Here is a 22,084-nt window from a genome sequence, read left to right as displayed (position 1 = left end):
CTGCCAAGCCACACCAGCCGGGCTCTCCTTGCCTTTGTAACCTACCACTACGTTGTGAGGAAACATAAGCCACTTGGACAGCAAACATGTAGGTATTCTAGCCAGCAATCCCAGCTAAGCTCTCAGCTGACAGCCAGAATAGAATCAATCACTAGATGTGGGTGATTCGGCCTCCAGTTTTCAAGTCTTCCAGCTGACATCCGAGACGTCAAGGAGCAGAAACAAGCCATTCTGGTGGTGCCCTCTCTGATACCCTGACCCACAAAAAAATATGAAAGATAATAAATGGTTGTCATCGTTTTAATGCAACTAAGTTTTGGGGTAACTTGTTCTGCAGCAGTAGATAAACTCACGTAGAGCCCTAATTAATAGAATCGGAGTTCTATGTGAGCAGTCTAAGAAGAATAGTGGAATGGGAAATAAGACTGCAGAGTGTGAGGACTGAACTGGAGATGAGACAAATGAAGCCAGCAAGTAAACTTCTCTGGAAATTTTCCATGGAAGCATCTCGCTGCTATTAGGAAAGGGTAAAACAAGTTTGAATCCAAAGCAAACAGTAGCCTCCATGCTTCTGCTCATCATCAGAGGACTAAGATTATGAGTTGGATAGAATCCAGGAGGAGGAACTTCAGCTGGTAGGTTTCGTGAATTCTAAAAGGCATTAAGAAGGAATGAAAGGTGAATCAGTAAAGGCACTTATTTGAGAACCAGTCTCTGCTCACAACCTCCAGCAGATTCCATTGCCTTCAGAAAGGATCAAGCCCTTTAGCTTGGGGGCTCCTTGGCATTTCTGTTTCCCAATCTACCCTTTACATACCCTGCACTCCAGCAGAACTGCAATGCTAAAGAACGGCCTTATCTGATGTTTTCCAAACTCTTCCTCACTTTGCCACCTTCAAGGAGGAAGCTCTGGAACACCAGCTGTGGTCAGGGTGCTCTTCAGAGCCTGTGCCCATTCTCACCTCAGCCAAGGTCAAGAAGCCTCCTGCAGAGAGAGATCAATGACGTGTGGTCTTGGAGCCTCCAGCCTTCTTCTTACATGATTTTTAAATTAAGGTATAACTTACATACATTAAAATGCATAGATCATACGTGTACAGTTCTATGAATTTTGACAATTTTATTCACCTTGGTAACTGCCAGTCTAATACTTAAGAATATTTGTTCAATACGAAAAGTTCCAGCATTCCTCTGTCCCTTTTCAGTCAATCCTTGTGCACCTTTCCTCCGAAATCCCCAGAAAATGGCTGATTTCTATACTATAGATTAGTTTTGTCTCTATTTCAATGGCATATAAATGGAATCACATAGTATTTTGTGTCATGCTTCTTTCACTTAACACGTTTCTGAGATTGATCTGTGTTTTTTGTGTGCATTAACTGTTCATTCCTTCTTACTGCTGAGTAGTACTCCATTGTATGACTATTGTACAATTTGTTTAACCATTTCCCTGTTGATGGACACTGGAGTTGTTTGGAGTTCTGAACTATTATGAACAAAGCAATGAACACTCTTGAACATTACTAGTGGACATTTGCTTTTATTTCCTAGGAGTGTAATTGCTGGGTCTTTGGATAAGTGAGTTTTTAACTTTATTTAAAAACCCTTGCTAAACAGTTTATTGAAGTAGTTGTGCCATTTTATGCTTTCTTCAGCATTGTATGAGTTCCAGTTGCTCTCTCTTTGCCAATATTTGGTATTGTTAATCTCTTGGTATTGTCAGTGGGTGTGAAATTATATCTCATTATGGCTTTAATATTCATCTCCCTGATGACTAAAGATGTGGAGAAACTTTTCATGTGCTTGTTCACATATCTTCTGTGAAGAGTTTGTTCAAGTCTTTTGCTATTTTTTAAATTGTTACCAAGGTTACAGACATGGAATTCAAGAGCTCACCTGGAATTCACCTGGCCCTGGCACACAGGTTCAAGGCACAAAGTAAGACCAGGTGTCTATATCCAAAGGATCTGAATCTACTTAGGAGTTAGGCTATACAGGATTATGCAAGTGTTCATTGCTTTGTTCATAATAGTTCAAAACTATAACCACAAGACCAACATGACCACCCCAAAATGGAACAATGATTCCTTAATATGATTTAATATATTTCTTCATTTAATATTTAGTCAGCATTCACATCTCCCTGAGTGCTTTTTATTGTAATATGTTAATCCTTCAACTTTCTCTTTTCCTTGCTTTTTTCTTTCTAAGGCGTTTGTCCTATAAAGATTTCTATACTCTGGTTTTGCTGCTCACATCCTCATGAGGTTGTTTAACATGGCTCTTTCTTTATTTCCTGTAAATTGGTAGTTGCATCCAGAGCTTTAATTGGATTCAGGTTTGATTTTTTTGGCAAGGCCACTTCAAAGGTGGTGCTCTGCACTTCAGCAGGAGGCACTTAAGGTCTGGTTGTCTTTCTGTCCATAAACTTTTGACAAGAGTCCCCTTCCAAACAATGGGACCCATTATTGGGGTATGCTGCCACCAGGTGGTGACAGCACACATAGCCAAAGCTTCCAAGAGAAACACTTCTGAGATCCCAGAAAGTGGGACTTGTTTTCCTCATTGAACCTGCATTAAATCACCATGATTCTTAAACATCAAAGTTATGTTTAAAACAAACTAATGCTCTGTCTTTGTACTATGTTTATGGCGTGTAATAAACAGTAGCTACAATATATGGAGCCCAAGAACCTTATATCCATTATCTCACTTAATTTTCAAAACACCCTGGAATATTAAATCATGGTGTCCATGGTAAAACAGTGGTGAGGCTGGGATATGATGTCTCCGCTTTCTCTTAACCATTTCCGTGCCTCGCTACCTTCCCTTTGGCCTGTGTAAGAGTCACCTGTACTTGCTGTCCTCTCCCTCCCCCAGCTTAAGGCTGTGCTGATTTTTTTCCTGCTCCCCTCCATTCTCAGGTCCACTCTCCTCCCATCCCTCCCCTGGGAAACTGGCTCCTGTGGATTCTATCTCCAGGCTGCCTTAGGTGCTGGCTTCCAAGGAATTTAGCCCAACTCATGTTTCCTGCTTCTTCCCCTCTTCGCTGTGTTTCTGAGCGCAGAACTCAGAGCTTCTGAACTGCGTGCAGAGTCCTCAGTGACAACTTCGGCTCCAGGTGCCCCCTTTCTGTGGCTCTTCACGCAACTTCAGTTAATACAATTTCTCCTCTTGCTCCTTGAGCCTCGGGGTTTAAGTTCCCTCTGTTCTAGTCCCTGGAGGTCTTAACTTCCCCTTTAGTTTCCTACTCTACCTACCTCAGTGAGGAGAATCTTCATTAAGATGTTTCTTAAAAAATGCCAGCTGAGGGCTTCCTGCTGGGATGCTCCCAGACTCTTCACTCCTTCAGCTTTCATTTTCTCTGTGGTCCTCTTCAGTGAGGCAAACCCCCCAGCATTTCATGGAGAGGTTCCCACAGTCGCCACCTACTTAGCCAATGGTTAATTCTCAGTTCTTATCTTACTTTTAATTGATCAGCAGCTTTTGATGCATTCACTCCTTGAAGCACTTCCTCCCCAGGCTTCCCAGTCACCTTGTGGTTGTCCTTGTACCTTCTTAGTCACTCCTTCTCTTCCTGACCAGGTCATGGTGGCGTGGCCCCATGTTCAATTCACAAACCTCTTCTCCATCTCTACTCTCTTCCTCTTCATCTCACCTAATCCTGGAGATTAAATACCACTTCTACATAGACTCCTCTCTTTTTCTTGCCCCCTAAGATCCAGTCCATCAGCAAGTCTTGTGGGTTCTTCCTTCAAAATATATGCAGCATTCCAACAACTTAGCATCATCTACTGCTGTCACCCAAACCCAGGCCCCCATCGGCCACGTGGACAGCAACAGCTTTCCTGATTGGTCTTACTGCTTAAACCCTTCCCTTTTCCAATCAGTTCTCCACATAGCTGCCTTCTGGTCTTTTAAAAATGTAAATCAAGTCATGTCATTCCCCAAGTGTGACTTCACATCATCCTTGGAATGAAACTTGCAGTGAGTGCTTCCCTGAGCTGCAGGCCCTGTGCAATCCTGTGGCTCCCATTTCCACCTCACTGCCAGCTCTTCTGCTCTGCTCCCTTCGCTCCAGCCACGCAGGCCTTCTTTGAACATGCCGAGCTTGAGCCTGCTCAAGAGTCTGTCTCTGTGGTTCCCTCTATGCGGAATGTTCTTTCCCCAGGCTCTGTTTTTTACCCTTCACATCTCTGCTCTCCTTACCTCCTCAGGGTGGACTTTTCAGACCACCTTAAGTAGCAATTCTCTCCTCACATCCCTTTCTACCCTCTGTCCATGCTTCATTTTCTTAGCGTCAAGGTATGAAATGAAATCCCTTGCTTACATGTTTGTTCTCTGTCTTGCCCACTAGAAGGTAAGCTTTGTGAGAGCAGGGACTTGTTGGTGCCCAGTAAATATTTGTTGGGTGGGTCAATGAGTGAGTGCTATCACTTTCACCTCCGTTTCCATATACAGCAAGCACTTGGTGCAAGTTTGTGTAGTGGAGAGCCTTAGAATCCGGGCCCGATTCTGAAAATTCCAAGCCTGGTGCAGGCTCCTCTGGGCCTTGGGGTGGGAGGGGTGTGAACTCACTGGGATGCCCTGGGGGCTCTGCATGCCTTTGCCAAGGCCATAGTGACAACACAAACCCCGCTATGGGGTTGGAGGCTTTAGAGGACTGCTAGCAAGCCCTCTTACTGTTGCCAGGGCCACTGCTTTAGCTGAGTCCTCTCCTTCGTCTTCCAGTTCAGTTCGACACACATTCCAGAGGCCTCTGCCAGCCCTGCCACGGGGGAGGCAGAGCCAAGGCAGCTTTGCTGTGACAAACTCATGGCAAGGAGGAGTCCACAACAGCTGTCATCGGAGGCAAGAGGACTGAGTGCAAAACAGAGGCCAGGCAGCCAGGCGCAAAGGTGCCTGATCGACAGCCCATCTGGTCCCAATGTACTGGCCTGAACTTTCCTGATCTTGGACCTGCTGCCCTGCCTTAATCTAGAAATATTCCTGAGTGAACAGGATGGGCCTTCCACGTTACAACCCAGCTTCAGGGATTCTGGGAATCCTGGTTGGCACAGATAGCTTCTGAACTGAGAGTTAAAGCTGTTTCAAGATTTGTTTGTACCCAAGCAGGGTGGTCTGTGGGCTCTGGTTACAGTAGAAGATGACCCTCCAGATGACCTTTTCTTCTGATGGCCATGGCACTCTCAGGCACACACTGTTTGCAGGCTGAGCTGGAGCTGTGAGACAACATAGAATCACTTTTTTCCTTGGCAAATGTGGATGCTCATTCATTCACACACCATTAAAAATGTACTGAGTTGTTATGTATGATGTAATACTTTTTTGAGATGTTTAACAATATTCCTTTGTCCATATAGTTTGCCTCTCCCCCCTCAACTCACCCCTTCCCCGCCTCCTTCATTCAAGGTGTTGCCTTTTTTGTTGTCTATGTTCCCCAGGGAAGGGGTATGATAGAGATGTAAGAAAAATCAAAGGAGGCTTTCTTGCTTTGGTGTCCAAAATGTGTGCTCTCCATAATTAGAGAAGACTCCAAGAACAGATACAATCTCTCTGGGGGGATATCTCAAACCTACCCTCAAACAAAGAGGAGGTAAAAACAAAACAAAAAACAAAACAAAACAAAACCAAAACAAAACAAAACAAAACAAAGAGGAGGTTTCCCTGAGGCTGGGAGAAAGGAAAGACAAAGGGGGAAATAACAGGAAAACAGCCCCAAGAGGCCAAACTGAAACTTGGGGATTTCTTCACTCCAAGGAAGGAGAAGCCTGATTCCCACGCTCTTAGATGTGGCACAGAGGGAAAGAATGCTTCCTGGCCAGAAGGGTCCTGGCTGTCAGGAATAAGAGAAATAGTGGTGGCAACTGGCATGGGCTGATGACCAAAGGTCAGATGCCCACCTCCATCATCTTAATGGGCTGGGGGAAAATTGTGGGGTGGATTCCAAAAGACTGAGATTAAGTTTCTGCTCCTTTGGGGGAATGGGAACTTTTTGGGCTTTCTCTGAAATGCATCTGTTCATCTCCTTTTCATAGTCAGCACCCCTCCCAACTCCAGCCTGGCATACAAGGCCCTTCACAATGGGTACCCTGCTTACTTGCTCTTTTTTTTTCTTGCCACACCTAGTCCTCTGTGCTCCACCCAAAATGCCTTTCTCTCAGGAGACTTGTGTTTTCTTGCCTCCATGCTTCTGCCCACATAGCTTCCCGTCTGGGGAATTTTCTTCCCTTGTCAAATTTTTTTTAAAGGCCTAACACCAGTACAAAATACTTTAATCCCCTGGTCAGAAATAATCTCTCCTCTCTTGGAGCTCTAAACAGCATGGCTGCCCGCACTTTTATTTAGTACTTCTCTTTGGTCCTTTATTAGAGACAGTTGTTTATGGATTTGCCTTTTCTGTCTTTGAGTTACCTTGGGCAGAAGCAACATCTCTTTTTTTCCTTTCTATGGCATTACCCCGAGGGTCTGGCATAGGGTAGACACTGGTGACTGATGAAAGGATGAACAGCACAAATTACCCTGTGCGAGAAGGGCGGACATTTGGTTACAGAGATGATGCATGTAAGTGCACACTAACAGTTCAAAAAATTGTAGTGTGTCTTATTATTGCTGTTAATGGTATTATTATTGGTAGAGATGTTATGTCCTAAATGGCCTGACCCGCCAGTTAGTGACTCGTGAAACAGGGAGCAGAATTATAATGCAACTTCCTTATTGTCCATGCGAGGACACAGGCCCACAGAACCCTTCCTCCCTGCACAGGCCTGTTCTCTCTTGCAGCATATTCTCCTTAATTCAGTAATATATAAACTCTTTTGACTGTGTAGACTCAAAATACTTTTGAAAAACTTTAAATAGACATCTAAATTTTCTCACCATAATTAAAAAAAAATATGTATTTACTGATTTTAGAGAGAGAGGAATGGAGAGGGATGGAGAGCTAGAAACATTATGAGAGAGGAACATCATTGATCGGCTGCCTCCTGCAAGCCCTGCACTGGGGATCGAGCCCGAAACGTGGGCATGCACCCTGACTCAGAATCGAACTGGGGACTTCTGGGTTCATGGTCAACACTCAACCACTAAGATACAATGGCTGGGCTTTCTCACCATGATTTTTGTAAATACAGGGGTGGACAAAAGTAGGTTTACAGTTGTAATACAAATAAATACAATTAATAAATAATATAAGAATAAACTCTTTTCACATACAACTGTAAACCTATTTTTGCCCACCCCTGTATATATTTTTTAAAGTTGGATTATTGTAAACATCTCAAAGTAAAGCTGTAACATCACTCCTTTAAAGATATCCAGTGGGTGGGAAATACTGAAGTGATTTGATACCTACCAATATCCATTACAAAATACATAAACAAAAATACACAACCTGTTTTTGATCACTTGCTTATTTCCCGTTTTTTCTCCTTACTCATATTTCCGTTCCACAGAATATTGTCTTAATGTAGTTTTTTGACTTGAAAATCTTTTATTCAACACCGTATTGTACTTCAGCTTCCCAGACGGGCAGAGCAGAGAATTTTTAGGGCAGCGAAACTACTCTGCACAATACTATAATAGTGGATACATGTCATCATACATTTGTCTAAACCCATCAAATGTACTCCACCAACAGGGAGCCCTAACGTAAACTATGGCGTTTGGGTGGTATGTCAGTGTAGGTTCATTAGTTGTAACATATGTACTGCTCTGGTAGGAGATGTTAATATTGGGGGAGGCTCCGCATGTGTGGGGGCAGAGTGTTTAGGGGGAAATCTCTGTATCTTCCTCTCAAATTTGCTGTGAACATATAAAACTGTTCTAACAAAAAGAGTCTATTTAAAAAATACATATATATTTATACTTAATATTTTTCTTTCCTTTGGCTATAATTTTATTTTCTCCTGGATCAAGTGATCATGACAATTGTCATTTATAGAGCGATGAAAATCACATCATGACCAAACAGTGAAATGTATTAGAAAGACTTCAGTTATGATGTTGGGTTGGTATTTATGGTACCTTGGGTTATCTAATGGACAGTTTGGACAGTTTTATTCCTCGTGGCAACACATTTTAGTAAGATTTGGAAGGGTCAGGACTAAGATGAGAACCGTGACTACCAGCGACTTCTCTGCAGGTCAATTTTAGGAAACAAGGTAAGAGAGTTGAATTACGCGGAAACTTTGTATGGCCACGCCTCCTAGAGAATCTCAACCTGCTCTCTGGGAGAGACGCACCCCAGTTTGGAGACCAAGACCTTAACTCACCTCTCAGCTGCCCCAGGGGCCCCTTGACATTCTTATTCCCAGACCGGCGCTTCCCGCTTCCGGTCCGAGCACGGGCGCGCGCCCCGCCTCCCTGAGACCCTGCGCCGCGCGCACCCGCGCCGCGCCCCGCCCCCCGGCCCCGCCCCTTCCGGCCCGGGAGGTTTGATTCCCTTGGCGGGCGGAAGCGGCGTGAACGGCAGGATCCGAAAGGGTCCGCGGAGCTTTTCGCACTCTCAGCCTCGCCCCCGGCCCTAGGCGGGCACCTCTGTCCCCGTGCCCGGCCCTCGCCCTTCAGGTCAGTGTCTCCCCGCGGGGTCCGGCAGTGCGCGGCGGGGGTGGGGGGCGGACGGCGGCGCGAGCCCAGTGTACTCCCGGCTGAGAATTTCACCGGAGCCCCACCTTTACCGGTCCAGATTCCTGGGTGAGATATTTCACCTTTCCGACCCCCCCTCCCCCTCCGCCCCGGCTTTCTCCTCTGTAAGTGGGGATAATGATTGTACGTACCGCAGGGTTATCAATGAGGGAGAGGCAGGCAAAGCGCTTGCCGCCCAGGAGGCTGCGACAGACGTGAATTCCCGCTCTGCGCGTCCAGGACCCTGACGGTCTCCGCGAAAGAAATCCAAAGGGCTTCGTCTCTTTTCCGCACGTACGACCCAGTGTCCTGGGGCAGTTCAGTAAAGAAGGAAATGTGGAATGGGTTATCACCCCCTTCCAGAGTCCAGCTCCTTCCTCTCCCTGTGCTTTCCCAAAGTAGTGGCTTAAAAGGCTCCAGCTGAAAGGGGAATGTGCACCGAATGCTGTAGCAGTAAAAGAAGCTCGCACCAAGAAACCTGTGTGAAAAAGGGACACTCCCAAAGGAGGCCCCCCCCCCAAGGGTGATCAGGCCTCTGGCACCTAGGATGAGTAGTAGTTCTTGAGCTTCACCTTTGATATTTCTGTTTGGCTGTGGAATGGGGGAAGGTGGAAGAGGGGGGGGTATCAGAGGTGCCTGGAGTTTTTGCTCAAGAGGCCAGTGTTCCTAAAATTTTTGTTCATATTTTGGTTTCTGTTAACCACGTTGTGTGGGAGAAATCAGAAATGCCCTTGCTGCACCTTCATGAGCTTGTTTCACCAGTGGATCTGTCCTTCCTGGGTATCTACTGTGGACCAATCAGATGAGCAAATCAGTCCCTTAACACTTCCAGAAATGAATGCCTCTTGGCTGGTGCTCCCAGAAGCTTCCGCAAGGGAGCAGGACAGAATGTTAATTAAATGTATTAGAAAGCCCATGATAAGCCGTTCTGTATTCTACTTTTCATTTGAAATATCCTCAGCATCAGTGTCTTACCAAGCTCACTAGATAAGGAAAATGTGTTATGCAGCAATGAAGAGCGTAGCCTAAATAATGACGTTAATAAGAAAATGCCTCCAATTTGTTGTTATACTATAAAATTTAATGATAAACCTCCTCTTGCTATCTAGGCAATTCCTTGTTTCTTCAGAGAAATTCAAGATCCCAATTATGTATGCCTCCAATTCTTCTATTTAGTCACACTCAAAAGGACATTTAGGTGTTTAGGGTCTAGTTCCTTCTTCATTTTCTGTAGTTGAGGGGCTGCCTTCCATATTGATTGATCATATACCTCCAGCTATAAAGTTGTATTACTCCAATCACAAGTCTTTCTTGTGTTCAGTATTTCCAAACTCTAGCGGATACGAGCTCCACATCCACAACATTTAAAAACCAAGCAAAGTCTATCATTATAGCAGTTTGCAATGTAAACACATTTTCTTATACAGTAGCAAAAATGTTTCCTGGATTCCATAGATATCATTCAGGCCCACATAGATATTATGCAAAGACAGTGTAATTTGAGGGAAGGGAAGGGGATACATAAAGAAAATGGAAGAAAGAAAAAGAGAAGGTGTAATCGTACATTAGTGCAAGTTGATCTTTGCTAGTTGACCACAGACCATGGCCTAGAAGTTCAAAACTCATTTAGGAGAAATCTGTCAAGAACTTTATCGTGAAACTGTTATATCCCTTGTCAGGGGAAGTGAATTCCAACATCTTACAAATTGCTTTCTCTTTCCATGTGGCAAGTTGAAACAGCCTAATCCTTGTATGGAATTTAGACATGTGCAGTGGTAGCAATTAGGGTTCTTGTATTTCTGTCTTTTCCGTTATAAACTCACTGTACTCCTGAGGTTGAACTCACACTCAAGGTCTTCCAAAGTCAGGACTGTTATTAAAGCTTAGTAACATGCTGGTCACTCAGCTCTGGGTGAGGCAGGATGAAGAACAGAGAACTTGAAGGCAGTGAACATGGTGCTGGCCACCCAGCAAGCCCAGAGCCCTCAGCGGACTTGCTGGAATTCTGCCCGTTGGTGAAGGGAGACTATCTGGCTCTAGAAATGAGTGCCAGCACCAGGTTTCAACTACTGAGAGGCAATGATCAAGATATATGAGCTCCGCTCTTTCCAGGTGGAACTTTGTTTCCCAAGTCCCAGCTGGCTGTGCATGTACTCAGTCTTTCAAAATGTTAGAGAGAACGGGGTCCTGGGATCCTGAACCCTGTGCTGCCATAGCTAGTCCACTGCTAGGTCACTGAGGGAGACTCATACACAGGAGATAGGCCAGGCAAAGGAGGATTTCATCACTAGCTGGGTCTTGACCTCAAAGCCCTTTGTGAACTCTAGAACCCTAGTGTGCTGTGCTGGACATTATGGAAGATCCTTTGTGCCTGACTCAGTGACCTCCACTTTCCTGGGCCCCTCTAATTCTTGCTTGGCTATCTAAGAGGTGTGGAGGCATCTCTTCCCAAGGTTGAAATCTTAAGTTTTGCCCTTCCACATTAGCCTCTAGGAAGAAGAGCCCCTTAGAGAAACCATTTCTGTATAGGTTCACCTTTCACCCAGTGCTTACCTATAAAGAAAGCTCCACTTTGTAGCACCTACTCAAGTCCTAGGACTTGACCTATATATGGGTACTTTCAGAAAATTTATTTAGAAATCTACTTCCCAGAAACTTTCTTTTACTAGTTTTATTTTTTTTCTTCCTTCTTGGCTTCCATGAAACTGTATTCTTTTAATTATTACTTTTCTAACTGTTCTTTCTCTGCCTCTTCCTCTTATATTCCTAGCTGGTATGGGTAAGGCTTTAGCTGTCTATATTAAGATTTGTCTTTTTTAAGACTTTACACTAACTATAGTTGATTTTGTGTATGGTGTGAAATGGAGGAGGTCCAATGTTTTGTTGTTATTGTTGTTACTGTTTTTCCCATATGGCTAACCAATTGCCGCAGCTGTAAATCTACATTTCCATTTGCTGATACCTCTAAAAGCAGTTTTAGTTCAGTACAGGTCAACTGTTTTTTCCCCTCTGGGATCTTTGCAGCTAAAATTTCTTCTTTCTGGGATGCTCTTCCTCTTATTCTTTTTGGGCCAACAACTGTTAAGGTTTACTAACCAAAGACCACTAAGAACACATCTGTAGTAAAAAACATTAGGTGTTTTTAGTTTGCTCTGCTGCAAGAGAAACCATCCTCCTTAGGACCTTGGGATGTCCCAGTGAATGAATTGAAAGGGGCTCATAGGATTTGGGCTTCTACTGGGTGTTTTTAAGAAGAGATTAGGAAAGCTATCAAAGAGTAGGGGCATTTCAGCATTCAGGTGTCTTAGAATGAAGGTGCTGAGGATGTCATTGGTGAGAAAACAGCAGTAAGTCAAATAAAGGATCACTGTCATTTAACAGTTTTGTATAGAAACATTGTTTACATGGCCATGTCCAGGTCCTGTTGGAAACATTGTTCAAGTTTTGGTAGGAATATCCAATCTGATTACCAGACAGGCTAATGCTCTTTTTCTCACTTCTCATCCTTTGAATTAGATCTTGGTTTAAATTTTACCTCCTTAGTGACTTAGTCTAACCACCATTGCTGTTTTCTTTCCCAGTATTTATTACAAGTTGTAATTATTTAATTTTATTGTCTGTTGATTTGCCTTTTGTCTTCTCTGCTAGAATGCAAGATCCATGAGTGCAAGAATCATATGTTTTGTTTATTCTCCATTATATCTTTAGTGCCAAGCTTGGGTCTGGCACATCATAGGTACTTAATAAACACATCTTTATGAATAAATGAATGAATAAAAGAAAATTCAGGTTAATAGTCTGACTAGTTCTGCCAGATATACTGCTAATCTGTAGTTAAAGTCAGCAAAGAGCATATCCTCTACAAGTAAGACAAAACTGGTATGAGTGTGACCTTACATATTAGTACACATAGCAGGGCCTTATGGTTTTTTTGTAATTCTACTTAATTTTAAAACTCAGGAAGACAGAATAAAATAAGATCTACCTAAGACTTTTACAACAAGTTTTAATATATTATTTGATATATACTTAATAGTATATGATACATATTTCAGAGTATATGTAATATATGTGCAGCATAATATATAAAATATGTATCAGGTATCTTAAAGTTGTACATTATTGGAGTCTTAATTTGCATTTACCTGATGACTAATGAAGTTGAGCATTTTTTTCATGTTTTTATTGGTCATTTGTGTTTTTTTGTGAAATGCTTTTGTATTTCATTTGCTTATTTTTTGTTGGGTTGCCTTTTTCTGCTTTGTTGGCTTGGAGTCTGTACTCTAGATAAGAATCCATTGTTATAAGTGTTGCAAATATTTTCTCACATTTATGTGTTTTTTTTTAAATGATGTATTTGGATGTACAGAAGTTCTTTCAGTGCATGGGATGACACCCAACCAACTGAGCCACGCCAGTCAGGGCTGGATGTACAGAAGTTCTTCATTTTAACATTGTTTAATGTAGTTTTTTTATAGTTATCACTTCAAAAGACCCTCTTCTATCTTGAAATCGTGACAGAACTCTATTAAAAGTTTTAAAGGTTTACTTTTCATATTTAAGTCTCTACTTGGTCTGGAATTGATTTTTATGTATGGAATCCAGTGTTGTTTTTTGTTTTTTAAATATATTTTTATTTATTTTAGAGAGAGGAAGGAAGAAGGAGAGAGAGAGAGAGAGAAACATAAATGTTGAGAGAGAGTCATTGATTGGCTGCCTCCTGCATGCTCCCTGCTGGGGATCAATCCCGCAACCCAGGCATGTGTCCTGACCACAGATCAAACCAGAATCTCCTGGATCATAGGTCGATTCTCAGCCGTTGAGCTATGCCTCCTGCGCAGGAATCCAGTGTTTTTTTCATGTAACTAATCAGCTTTCCATGTAATCATTTATGTGCCCAAGATTTATTTATATTTGCAGTTACAAGAGTGGAGGGCATTATCTCATAATAGTTCCTTTCTTGATCTTGTACTATTTCTGTCTTTCAGGTTCTTTTTGTAATTTTGAGTGAACTTCCAGAAGGACTATGAAAGATTATGATGAACTTCTCAAGTACTATGAATTATATGAAACTATTGGGACAGGTAATTGTTATTTTTTTCTTGGAGATAGAGGATAGATCAACTATTTGAGAGTATAATCTATTTGGGCAGTTGTGAGCTTTCTAGTCTAAACTATATAGTATTAAAATTCTCCAGCCTACTTTAGTAAGAAAAAGTGGAGCAAGAGAGAGGAGGGTCGTAGGAGAGGACTTTAAGTCATTTTATTTAGAATAAAAGTCATTGGAGAGTTTTGAACCAAGGAGTGATCAGATCTTTGTTTTTAAGGGTCATTCTCTCTGCTTGGCTATGAAAAGAATGGGTAGGGGAGGGCAAGGGCAGAAGCAGAGAGATGTTAGGAGGTAATTGCAATAATTCAGGTGAACAGTGCTAGAGATGATGGTGACGTGGATGAGGGTGATAGTGAATGAAGGTAGAGCAAGGGGTGGGATTCTATATATAGACATGCACACACATATACTTGTGTGTGTATGTATGTGTCTGTGTATTTTGATTTATTGAGGTGTAACACAAAGATGCAAAGTGTACTAATCTTGGTGGAGTTTTACATACATATATACCCATGTGCTTCCTGCTCAGATCAAGACATAGAGCATTTCCAATCATTATCTTTCTTTTTACCTCAAGGTAACTAACCATTGATATAGGTTGAAGGTAGAGCCAGTGCGATTGTTGGTGAGTTGGATATGGGGTATGAGGCAAGCGAGAAGGCCCTTTGGTTTTTGGCCCAAGCACCTGGGAAAATGGAGTTGTTATTTACTGACATGGGAAAGACCATGGGATGGACTACCAGGAGCTTCCTTTTAGAAATGTTAAATTGGCACTTTTTTGTAGATACTTAAGTGTAAACATTTTTGAGCTTTTGATAGAGTTTTGAAACATAACTGCTTATCTTCCCAGTTTTAAAACTGAATGGAAGTTTCATATTACTTGACTTTTGTCTCAGCAACTTTACATTGTGTTCTAGCAATATTAATTTTAAAGCGAATTTCTAAAGAGTGAATTCTGTTTTCTTATTTGTTTATTAAAAAATTAAAAATATACTATTATGGTAAAAATCTTCAGCTAGACATTGGATGAGGAGAGGTTAGGGTCATGGCTGACACTTTGGAAGCAACAGGACGACAGAGCCATAAACTTAGAGGAAAGTATGTATCGATAAAGCCTTTTAAAAGCATATGGAACAGTGTTTGTGCCTGAGTCTTCAGTTTGCTCTGATGTTGATATTTGGGTTAGTCTTGTTTATCTTTTCATAATTTTTCTATACTTAGGTGGATTTGCAAAGGTCAAACTGGCCTGCCATATTCTCACTGGAGAAATGGTAGCTATAAAAATCATGGATAAAAATGCACTAGGGGTAAGTTTAAAATTATTTAAAAATATTTATAGATCAGTTTTGTGAATTAAAACCCAAATTTGCTCTAATGTTCTAGTTACTACTCTTTTATTAGAATAATATTTCTCTAGCATTTTAAACGTCCAGTTTTGTATAACTGGCAGGTTTTAAAAAGTGATCTGAGGGAAGGAGTTACTTCGTTATTAATTTTAATACAAGGCAGTGGTATATATTTGAAGCCTATAGGATCCATTTTTGTTTCATGGTCTTGTAGGTGTTTCTGGGTATTAATATTTCCCTTCTTTATCTTCTCATGATACTCTTACTCAGTGTCTCCTATTTTATGGTATAGGTAGATCTTACCTCCCAGAATTTTATTTAAAGTGACCTTAGTAGTTATCTAATGAAATCCTCTTTTTCTTGATCAGCCTTTTTTCCAGGATTGAGCTGATCATTACCTCCTAACACAGCCCACTCAATTTGTAGTCTTGGCTATAATGTACTTAAAGTTTTTTGTTTTTATATTTTGTTTTGATCTTTATGGGTCTTTTATACCCTTTCCACTGATTGTACTTACCCTGAATGGTCTTTTTTTTCTAATTCTATTATCCCTCATATGGTTTAGTTTAAAATGATAATTCAGGCTCTTTAATATTTCTGTTTATTGTGCTCAATATTATATTTACTAAGCAAATAAAAAGGCATTAAAAACCATTTTTCTTGAGCATTTAAATATTGATTACAAATCTGATTAATTTAATTTCCTTAAGCAATTTAAACTTCAAATGCAACTTTAGTACGACTTACTTCCACACTATTAGCACTTAAATAGCAAATAAAATGTGTATTGTTATTAGAGTATATTACCACATTGATACCCAAAACTTACTCTAAAGCATCAGTATGATAACATTAACGTTATTTATTATTTCTAAATTTGTTTTTATATTTTCTGTTGTTATGCTTATTTTAGTTACTTCTTAGGACTTTAATAATATTTTGATTACTTCCAGGGATTTAGTTATCAGACTCCCACTCCCCCTAAAAATGAAAAAAAAAAAAATGGTTATCCCATTAGAATAGTCAAAGTTATAATTGATTCTTGGTCAAAACCTGACATCTGGCTGCCTGGTTCTAGATAATTGGATCTTAAACCACTGATCATTAGATTGAGTCCCTTTGTGTAATAAAGTTTTACATGTTACTTCATGGATATCTAGAGTTCTGTCTTTAACATGGACTTTGAAATTCTTTCAGCTTGGCTTATGTTCCTCCTTCCCAGCCAGTTTTTTATTTTGAAAAATTTCAAGCCCCTGGAAAAACCGGAAGACAGAGCCTGTTTGTACCCTCACACTGCTCACCCACATTCACCGATTTTTAGTTCAGCGCATCTCTCGTGGAACACTGCTGAGAATAAAAGCGGTAGCTCAGGCGTGCACACTGAGCAGTGTTTCTGTCACTGTCTTTGTTTCGAATGCAAACCTTCTAAGGGAGCTAGAAGATTTAAAGTTTTTCGGGACTTTGTACTGTCGACCCACATTGAGTTTGTCATCCATAAAACCCTCAAGGCCTTTTTTTATGTACAAATAAGTTTTGTTATATTTTTCTGTATTGTTGAACAATTTGTTTTGAGGCTGTTGATTGCTCTTGCTACTCAGTATTAAATCTGTTGATATTGATGCTTAGTCCATTTCCCAAATTGGTTATTGCACATTTAATACAATGTTTCATCACAGAATGATTTGCCCCGGATCAAAACAGAGATCGACGCCTTGAAGAACCTGAGACATCAGCATATATGTCAACTCTACCATGTGTTAGAGACAGACAACAAAATATTCATGGTTCTTGAGGTTTGTATTATGTTACAGAGACCTAAAGGTATTTGTTCACTGTTTTAGTCTGTTCAAACTGTTATAGCAAATATCACAGACTGGGAAGCTTATGAACAACAGAAATGTATTTCTTATAGTTCTGGAGGCTGGGAATTCCAAGATCAAGGCACCAGTATGGTTGGGTGAAGGCTCTCTTCCTGATTCAGAGTTGGCGCCTTCTTGCTGTGTCCTTACATGGCAGAAGGGGTAAGGGATCTTCCTGGAACTTCTTTTTTTTAAAAAATTGAATTTAATGGGGTGACATTGGTTAATAAAATTATATAGGTTTCAGGTGTACAATTCTATAATACGTCATTTGTATTTTGTATTGTGTGTTCACCACCCCAAGTCAAGTCTTCTTCCATCACTGTTCCCCCTTTACCCTCTCCTATCTCCCCCCACTCTCTAGAGTCTCTTATAAGAGTACTAATTTCATTCATGAGGGCTTCACCCTCATGTGCTAATCACCTCCCAAAGGCCACCTCCTAATTCCATTTTTGCAGGTTAGGATTTCAACATATGAATTTTGGGTGGGAACAAACATTTATACCATTTCCATTCACTTTATCAATAGTTAAGAGAAAAGTACATTTCACCTGAAAGATTGGAATAAATGTTAAGTGGTTTACCCATTTGAGTTCTATCACAATTTAGATCAAGTAGACATACATAATAAATTGGAGATTCATTGTAAACGTACCCTTTTTAATACACTCCTCATGGGGAGATGTGGGTTAGTGGACAAAATATGTTAGAACTTGTTTCTAGGGGGAGGGATTAATTTCATTTTATACGGTGTATGAACCTAGGGCTGCTGTAACAAATTACCAACAACTTGGTGGTTTAAAACAACAGAAATTTATTGTCTAATAGTTCTGGAGGCTAGAAGTCTGAAATCAAAGTGTGGGCAAGGTTCATTTTGGAGAATATGTTCTTTGCCTCTTTCCTAGTTTCTGATGGTTGCTGGTATTCCTTGGCATTCCTTGGCTTATAGATGCATCACTCCATTCTCTGGGATTGAGCCTGCAACTGAGGCATGTGCCCTTGGCAAGAATTGAACCCTGGACCCTTCAGTCCTGGGTTCAACGCTCTAACCACTGAGCAAAACCAGCTAGGGCTCTGCGTTTGTCTTCAAATGAGCCAGTATGACCTTATTTGATTTGATTACATCTACAAAGACCTTATTTACAAATAAGGTCAATTTTACTGGTACTGGGTGTTAGGACTTCAACATATCTTTTCTGGGGAACACAGATCAACCCACAGCCTATAGGTAGCCTTCAGTGCATGTGCTACAGGAACCAAACTCATTTAACTTTTCACCTGTCCATTTTGGCTTGAAGCATAAAGTCTTTAGAACTTGCATTACTCAGGTTGTTTCATTTTCCTTAGTCTCAGCCAAGTAATTTGTAACTGCACATCATTTTCACAGATTAGCTCTGTTTTAAAAGCACATTTTAAAATTCATAATGCTGAAAGGTTTGGACCTAGAACCATTTTCTCTCTGTTACACTGTATAGATACCACCCACATGGTCAACAGTGGTGATTTTAAAGTCTTTAAGAAGCTGATCCCTTTGTCCAAGTGAAATACTTTTAAAAAAACCAACCAACAAAAAACATGAACCTAGGACAAAATTTAAAAGGTATAAGAGAGACTGTATTAAAAATTAAAATTCTCTGTCTCCTGTATCCCAGTCATCCAGTTCCTTTTCCCCTGAGTGAATCGCTTTTCTTGTGTTTTCTATAGATTTTCCATATACTCACAAATACTTGTGTATGTTTTGTGTGTGTGTGTGTGTGTGTGTGTGTGTGTGTAGGTGTGTAGCTTACTGGTTTCTGCCACATGAATGGTCACATACTATATTATTCTGTACCTTGTATTTTTATCCCCCGTTAACATTTTAGCTTAGAGACCATCTATATACATTTATAGAGATTTTTGATGTTTTTGTTTCACTTTATTTTGTATTTCTTTGCTTTTTTTGTATATGAAGTAGGCTTTTTAATGTAAATCTTATTGGACAGCCCTAGCCAGTTTGGCTTAGTGGCCGGTGGACTGAAGGGCCCCAAGTTTGATTCTGGCCAAGGGCAGGTGCCTCGGTTCCAGGCTCGATCCCCGGCCCTGGTCGGGGTGCTTTGGGAGGCAGCCAATCCATGTGTCTCCCTCACATCGATGTTCCTCTCTCTCCTTCCTCTCTCTGAAAAGCAGTGGGGAAAATATCCTCGGGTGAGGATTACATAAGAAGGGAAGGGTCTCTCACCTTTTGCAGTAGCATGGATGGACCTGGGCACTCTCACGCTAAGTGAAATAAGCCAAGTAGAGAAAGACAAGTATCACATGAGCTCACTTATATGTGGAATCTGATGAACAAAAACAACCACAAAACTGATGAGCAAAATAGGACCATAGACATAGAAACAGGGAACAGACTGACGGATCTCAGAGGGAAGGTGGCAGGCGGGTGGGAAGAGATTAATTGAAGAACTTACTTGCATATATGCATAGCTCATGGACCCAGACAGTAGCTGAAGGCTGGGATGGGGTGGGAGCCAGGTGCAGGGGGGAAGGGGAAAAACGGGGAACATCTGTAATACTCTCAGCAATAATAAAAATCTTATTGGGTAGAGTTGAAAAAATTGACTATTGTGGTACAATTTATATATGATAAAATGTACACAGGTGTACAGCTTGAAAAAGGTACACTTATGTACTTCCCACCCCAGTCAAGGTATAAAACATTTTCATCACACAGGAAAGTTTTCTTCTGACCCTTTGATATTAATCCCTGTAACCCCACCCACCCACTGCTCTTCTCAGCAACCACTGATCTGATTTCTTTCACCATATATTAGTTTTACCTATCCTAGAACTTGTTTGGCTTCTTTTGTTCAGCAGAATGCTCTTTGTTAGTCACCATATCAATATATACTCTTTTGCACCTTGCTTTTTTCACTTAATACTGGAGATTGTTTCATACCAGTTTAAGAGCTTCCTCTTTTTTTATGACTGCATAGAATTCATTTCATACCTGTGCCATAATTTACATAGTGTGAACATATTCGGGTTTTTCTAGTCTTTTGTTGTTACAAACAGTGCTACTGCAGTGAATGATCTTGAACATGTGTTGTTTTTGTAAGAGTATATCTGTAGGAACAATCTCTAAATGTGGAACTATGAGGTCAAAACTATACATTATAATACTCTAGTTTTAATTGACACTGCGAAAATGAAATGCAGTCTTAAATGGAAACCCCAGTGTACAGGAACATGGAGCTGCTTTGGAGAAAACGGGGTGGAAAGCCTAAAGCTTGTGCTCTGGTATCTGTTCCCCACAACCTCTGAGGAGCCTCTGTAGAGCTGGGCTCCTGCTACAGACTTAAAACCACTGACTGGTCTTTGGGATGGAGAAGCAATAATTGCTGCTGGGTTTTTTGGTTTTAGATAACTACACTATAGGTGAGTACCTTAAGATGAGGATGGGTTTTAGTGCTTTGCCATAAACATATAAAAGCCTGGATGAACCTAAAAATCATAGTGGTAATTGGTTCTACTTCTACTTACTGGTAATAAAACTGCTCGAGACAAAGAGCTGTTCTTTGTTGAGATAATTGGTGATTTGTTTGATCCTGAGAGTGTATTTTTGAATATGCCTCACTCAGTTCCTTTGCCTGTATGTTTAATTGCTATCTCTGAGTGAAGTATGATACTTTATTTTCAATTCCTCTGATGTGAGTTCTGTAAGTAGTAACACTATCTCTGTTACTCTTGCTGTTGAAGTATTGCCCCGGAGGAGAGCTGTTTGACTACATCATTTCCCAGGATCGCCTGTCGGAGGAGGAGACCCGGGTTGTCTTCCGTCAGATTGTATCTGCAGTTGCTTACGTGCACAGCCAGGGCTATGCTCACAGGGACCTCAAACCAGTAAGTGACTGAGTCACAGTTAGATGGTCACCTGAGAGTTCAACATCAACATCATTTACTTGTTATGACTAGGTTCTTTCTGTTTAGAATCTATCATTGCTTCCGCCTCCCCCCCCCACTATACTGTATGACTTTTTCCCCCCTCCTTTTGACTTCTGGTAGGCTTTTTTCGATGGACTTTTAAAATTTTTTTTATTTTTAATATATCTTTATTGATATCAGAGAGAGGAGGGGAGAGGGAGAGAGAGAGAGAAACATCAATGATGAGAGAGTTGTCATTGATTGGCTGCCCCCTGCACGCCCTCGACTGGAGATCAAGCCTGCATCCCAGGCATGTGCCCTGACTGGGAATCGAACCGCAATCTCCTGGATCCTAGGTCGATGCTCAGCTGCTGAGCCACACCTGGCCAAGCTTGATGGACTTCTTATTGACATTCTATTTATCTGCCAATTGGGTGTGATATTATAAATGTCTTTGTAATCAGCCATGGAATATAAACCTCAGGATTTTATCTCTGGAAAGAAGGGTTTTAGGTACTTTCTTTGAGTATATTGTCAAGTATTTTTCATTCAGTACTCTTCCTAACCCCATCTTCCTTAATTTTAATTCTATTATGCCTTAGAAAGGAACAGTTCAGTGCATGGACAGACTGTTTTTTTCAAGGACAGAATAAAAATGTGAATACTCTTAAGTCTGCAGCTTTGACTAATATGGATGGTGGTGAACATGGATTTTAATGTTGCTTGGGACTAGAGTCGGCGACGTAGAAATGTTCCAACAAGATATGGCAGTGTTACTATCCTTTTACGCTGTTTATACCCAACCCTATGATTTGAGCTTGCTCTTTTGGTTTAAATTTGCCTTTAGCACACATTTTTTGCTTGTAGCTGAACCTCAGAGCACCAAGGAGAAAATGGTTTATGCTAATGTGTCTTGAGGGAAAGCCTGACATAGTTGTTAACATTTCTCCTCTCTCCTTTTCTATATTTCTTGTCATTTCTTTTTTTTTTGGAATGGTTTTCACTCTATTGTACCTAGGCTTTTAAATATAAAAACCTTACATTGTTTTTAGAAATGGCTAGAGGTGGGATGTGTTGTAAGGAAGTCATTATAGTTATAAAAATATCTTTGCTTTTCCAGGAAAATTTGTTGTTTGATGGACATCATAAATTAAAGTTGATTGACTTTGGTCTCTGTGCAAAACCCAAGGTAAGTGCAGAAGTAAAAATGCATCTGTTTCCTTTGTAAATGGACACTAAGGTGT

General features: G+C 40.9%; 1 protein-coding gene and 1 long non-coding RNA gene across 2 annotated transcripts in view; one reads left to right on the top strand and one right to left on the bottom strand.

Annotated features, from left to right (window-relative positions):
* Positions 1-461: 461 nt before the first annotated feature.
* Positions 462-8,346, bottom strand: LOC308563859. Its single transcript, XR_013999857.1, has 4 exons — positions 8,274-8,346; positions 6,415-6,522; positions 818-985; positions 462-651 (listed from the first exon to the last, which is right to left on the bottom strand). It is a non-coding gene; the product is annotated as an uncharacterized lncRNA (long non-coding RNA).
* Positions 8,347-8,477: 131 nt separating this feature from the next.
* The window catches only part of MELK (maternal embryonic leucine zipper kinase), a 59,203-nt gene continuing 45,596 nt past the window's right edge, over positions 8,478-22,084 (top strand). Inside the window, exons 1-6 of the mRNA XM_081150994.1 lie at positions 8,478-8,568; positions 13,614-13,709; positions 14,957-15,042; positions 16,758-16,874; positions 20,676-20,819; positions 21,961-22,029. Coding sequence (XP_081007120.1) covers positions 13,652-13,709; positions 14,957-15,042; positions 16,758-16,874; positions 20,676-20,819; positions 21,961-22,029 — 474 coding nt within the window. The 5' untranslated portion in view covers positions 8,478-8,568; positions 13,614-13,651. The remainder of the gene's footprint in view (positions 8,569-13,613; positions 13,710-14,956; positions 15,043-16,757; positions 16,875-20,675; positions 20,820-21,960; positions 22,030-22,084) is intronic.

The sequence above is a fragment of the Miniopterus schreibersii genome, assembly GCF_964146895.1.
Source record: "Miniopterus schreibersii genome assembly, chromosome: 11".
NCBI lineage: Eukaryota > Metazoa > Chordata > Mammalia > Chiroptera > Miniopteridae > Miniopterus > Miniopterus schreibersii.
This window is presented reverse-complemented; position numbering and strand designations above follow the sequence as displayed.